General features: G+C 45.0%; 1 protein-coding gene across 2 annotated transcripts in view; it reads right to left on the bottom strand.

Moving 5' to 3' along the window:
* The window catches only part of DCT (dopachrome tautomerase), a 40625-nt gene that overhangs the window by 21063 nt on the left and 15204 nt on the right, over window positions 1-4358 (bottom strand). For both annotated transcript variants that reach the window (XM_010845865.1, XM_010845864.1), the window contains exons 5-6: window positions 3375-3554; window positions 1649-1784 (exon numbers count right to left, since the gene is read on the bottom strand). In XM_010845865.1, coding sequence (XP_010844167.1) covers window positions 1649-1784; window positions 3375-3554 — 316 coding nt within the window. The remainder of the gene's footprint in view (window positions 1-1648; window positions 1785-3374; window positions 3555-4358) is intronic.

The raw sequence follows: 4358 nt of genomic DNA, 5'->3' as shown, positions 1-4358 counted from the left end.
CAAAACTCTATTAGTCTTTTCCCTGCTTCATTCCGTATTCCAAGGCCAAATTTGCCTGTTACTCCAGGTGTTTCTTAACTTCCTACTTTTGCATTCCAGTCCCCTATAATGAAAAGGACATCTTTTTTGGGTGTTAGTTCTAAAAGGTCTTGTAGGTCTTCATAGAACCGTTCAACTTCAGCTTCTTCAGCATTACTGGTTCGGCATAGACTTGGATTACTGTGACATTGAATGGTTTGCCTTGGAAATGAATAGAGATCATTCTGTTGTTTTTGAGATTGCATCCAAGTGCTACATTTCCGACTCTTTTGTTGACCATGATGGCTACTCCATTTCTTCTGAGGGATTCCTGCCCGCAGTAGTAGATATAATGGACATCTGAGTTAAATTCACCCATTCCAGTCCATTTTAGTTCGCTGATTCCTAGAATGTCGACATTCACTCTTGCCATCTCTTGTTTGACGACTTCCAATTTGCCTTGATTCATGGACCTGACATTCCAGGTTCCTATGCAATAGTGCACTTTACAGCATCGGACCTTGCTTCTATCACCAGTCACATCCACAGCTGGGTATTCTTTTTGCTTTGGCTCCACCCCTTCATTCTTTCTGGAGTTATTTCTCCACTAATCTCCAGTAGCATATTGGGCACCTACTGACCTGGGGAGTTCCTCTTTCAGTATCCTATCATTTTGCCTTTTCATACTGTTCATGGGGTTCTCAAGGCAAGAATACTGAAGTGGTTTGCCATTCCCTTCTCCAGTGGACCACATTCTGTCAGATCTCTCCACCATGACCCCCCCCGTCTTGGGTTGCCCCACAGGCATGGCTTAGTTTCATTGAGTTAGACAAGGCTGTGGCCCTAGTGTGATTAGACTGACTAGTTTTCTGTGAGTATGGTTTCAGTGTGTCTGCCCTCTGATGCCCTCTTGCAACACCTACCGTCTTACTTGGGTTTCTCTTACCTTGGGCGTGGAGTATCTCTTCATGGCTGCTCCAGCAAAGGGCAGCTGCTGATCCTTACCTTGGACGAGGGGTATCTCCTCACCGCCACCCTTCCTGACCTTCAACGTGGGATAGTTCCTCTAGGCCCTCCTGCGCCAGTGCAGCCACGGCTCCTTGGACGTGGGGTTGGTCCTCCCACCTGCCGCCCCTGGCCTCCGGCTTGGGGGCGTGGGGTAGTTCCTCCCGGCCGCAGCCCCTGACCTTAGACGCAGGGTAGCTCCTCTCAGCCGTTTCTGCGCCGTCGCAGTCTGGCACTCTCGGCCGCTGCCTCTGACCTCAGACGTGGGGTAACTCCTCTTGGCCGCCGCCCTTCGGTCATGGGGTCCTCCCGGCTCCTGCCCCTGACCTCGGACGTGGGGTAGCTCCTCTCGGCCGCCTGCGCTTAGTGCGCCGGTCACAGCTGCCCACACTCCCATCCAGGGTCATCCCAAAGCTAACCAACCATCTCTAAAGCATGGCTGAGGGGACTTCAAACACTTTCTAACCACCCGTATGGTATAGAGTAAAATTAATTGACATATGCATACATCCTATTGTTCACACAGAGAATAAAACACACACCAAACCTTAATCTTGTTGAAAAGCAAATAAATCCAATACATTATCTAGAATATTTTTCATCCGGTCTGAGTCTTTGAACATACCACAAAAACAGGATCATTGGCAGCAGAATGTGGCAAAGCGCTTGTCCCATTCAGGAAGGAATGAACCAGATTATGAAAATTCATCACTTGAGAGTCCAGGGTCCCATCTGCTTTGCCAAACCCTTCCAGGGCATTCCTGAGAGAAATCAGTATTTCAGCAACTAGAGTCATGAACTGACAAAGAAAGCTCTCTTTTTGTTTCCAGCCTAGGTAATAGTCTTTTAATTTCAGATTGTGTAGGGAAATGGGACCAATGCAGGAGACATTGAGAAATGGGTTTGATTTCGGGTCAGGAAGATCCCCCAGAGAAGGAAATTGCAACCCACTCCAATATTACTTGCCTGGAAAATTCCATGGACAGAGGAGCCTGGCAGGCTACAGTCCATGGGGTCACAAAGAGTTGGACACAATTGAGCAACACAAGGGGCTCAGAGTTGAACAGTTACTGTAAGGTTTAGTCATGAAAACCATGAATCTATCTGCATTCCTTTCTGGATCTTCAAAGATGCTTGTTAAAATCGTATTTATAGGGACTTTCCTGATGGTCCAGTGGCTAAGACTTCATGCTCCCAATGCAGGGGGGCCTGGGTTCGATTCCTGATCATGGAGCTAGATCCCACATGCCAAAACTAAGACCCAGTGCAACCAAATAAACAATAAACAAATTTTTAAAAAATCTTACTTACAGCCACACATAGTGGTTTAGTCCCTAAGTCGGGTCCAACTTTTGCGACCCCATAGTCTGTAACCTGCCAGGCTCCTCTGTCCATGGGATTCTCAAGGCAAGAATACTGGAGTGCGTTGCCATTTCTGTCTCCAGGGTATCTTCCCAACCCAGGAATCAAACCCTGGTCTCCTGCCTTGAAGGCAGATTCTTTACCAACTGAGCTATAAGGGAAGCCCATAGCCATTTCTCATAATTCTTACATAATTATTTATTTATTTTTACATAATTATTTCTCATAATTCTTACAATCTTTTTAGAGGGAGAAAATTATTAGTTGGCCTTTAAATTTCAAGTATCCTAATGTTGCTGTGCTGAAATCTGAGTAGCATTTAGTCTGTGTGCATGTGCTCATTCATTCAATCGTGTCCAACTCTTTGTGACCCCATGGACTATAGTCTACAAGCTCCTCTGTCCATGGGGATTCCCCAGGCAAGAATACTGGAGTGGGTTGCCGTTTCCTTCTCCAGGGGATCTCCCCAACTCAGGGACCAAACCCAAATCTCTTGTCTATTAGACTGGCAGGCGGATTCTTTACTCCTCTAAGATCTCAGAACCAAACGTTAAGGTCTATGGCTGATATTTCATTAATGCAGAAAAAAATAAGAAAGAACACAAGAAAATATATTTTAAATACTCTATGTAATTGGTGAGGTACCATGGTTCTGAAGACTGTACTTATATGTGTATAGAAATTAGAAATGCAAAAAGGTGGTTTTGAATAGCTGAGTTAGAAGATATAAAAACTAAGCTCTTAATGATAGTGAGGGACAGGGAAGCCTGGCGTGCTGCAGTTCATGGGGTTGAAAAGAGTCAGACACAACTAAGCAACTAAATAACAATTAATGATAGGTAACACTATGCCTTGCTATCCTCTTACAAAGCGCTTCCCTATTACTGAGCTTTGATGTCTCCCAACATCTAGCTTTCTTTCCCATTCATTACAACTACAAGCATGGAAATCTTAAAAGGACAGTAAAATATAGACATCAGAGCACCAACCTGAAACTGAGGGTAGAGTTCTGGAAGAAAGGAGGACTGTCAAACTTCTTGAGAGACAGGCAATTTTGTATGTCTTTTAAAGTTGGCAATTTCTCACTGTTTCTTCCCATTTGATTTCTTTTCAACAAACCTTCATAGGTTCCATTACACAAGGTGACTCGGCGGTTGTAGTCATTCAAGCTAAAATGTGTAAGGAGGTTAGAAATACCTGTTAGTTCATGGGTAGTATCATAACTTTGAGCCCAACAAACCAATCAAGGTCATAGTTGTGGTAAAACTTTACTATAGTTACCTTACAGGGGTCAAACATGTGTGGTAAAGGAACTGCTTCCAAAAGCAATTATGGATGAAGGAGTTTTGAAAACATAGATGCATGAAATATGAATCAACACATAAATAACGAGGAAAATTACCATTCCATTGGAAAGACAGTAAGACGGCTTACTAGGCAAGACAGTGGCTCCTATTGTACATGCATTTGAATCTGGAGTAACTGAAGAGAGACCAGGGTAGACTGTTTTAACACTGAGCTAAGCCAGTTTGATCTGATAAATTCAAGCACCCAGCACACATGCGCTTCCCTGGTGGCTCAGCTGGTAAAGAATCTGCCTGCAATGTGGGAGACCTGGGTTCGGTCCCTGGGTTGGAAAGATCCCCTGGCGAAGGGAAAGGCTACCCACTCCAGTATTCTGGCCTGGAGAATTCCATGGTCTGTAGAGTCCTTGGGGTCGCAAAGAGTCAGGCACGACTGAGAGACTTTGACTAAGCCAGTTTGGCAGAAGTGAAGCTAGGAAAGCATTCCAGGCAAACTGAAGACAAATGGAGGTGGTCAGAGTCAAAACAGATGATACTATGTGGAGGAGAGGAATCAGGAGAAATGCCGTGTTAGAAAATGTTCTAAGGTTGGGATGGTTACTTGGCAAACATAGAGGCTGAGAAGGTGGGTCCCAACCTTTCTGGCACCAGGGACCGACTTCGGGGAAG

The sequence above is a fragment of the Bison bison genome, unplaced genomic scaffold (assembly GCF_000754665.1).
Source record: "Bison bison bison isolate TAMUID 2011002044 unplaced genomic scaffold, Bison_UMD1.0 scf7180017864225, whole genome shotgun sequence".
Classification (NCBI taxonomy): Eukaryota; Metazoa; Chordata; class Mammalia; order Artiodactyla; family Bovidae; genus Bison; species Bison bison.
Note: the sequence above shows the minus strand (reverse complement) of the source record. Positions and strands in the feature narration are given on the sequence as shown.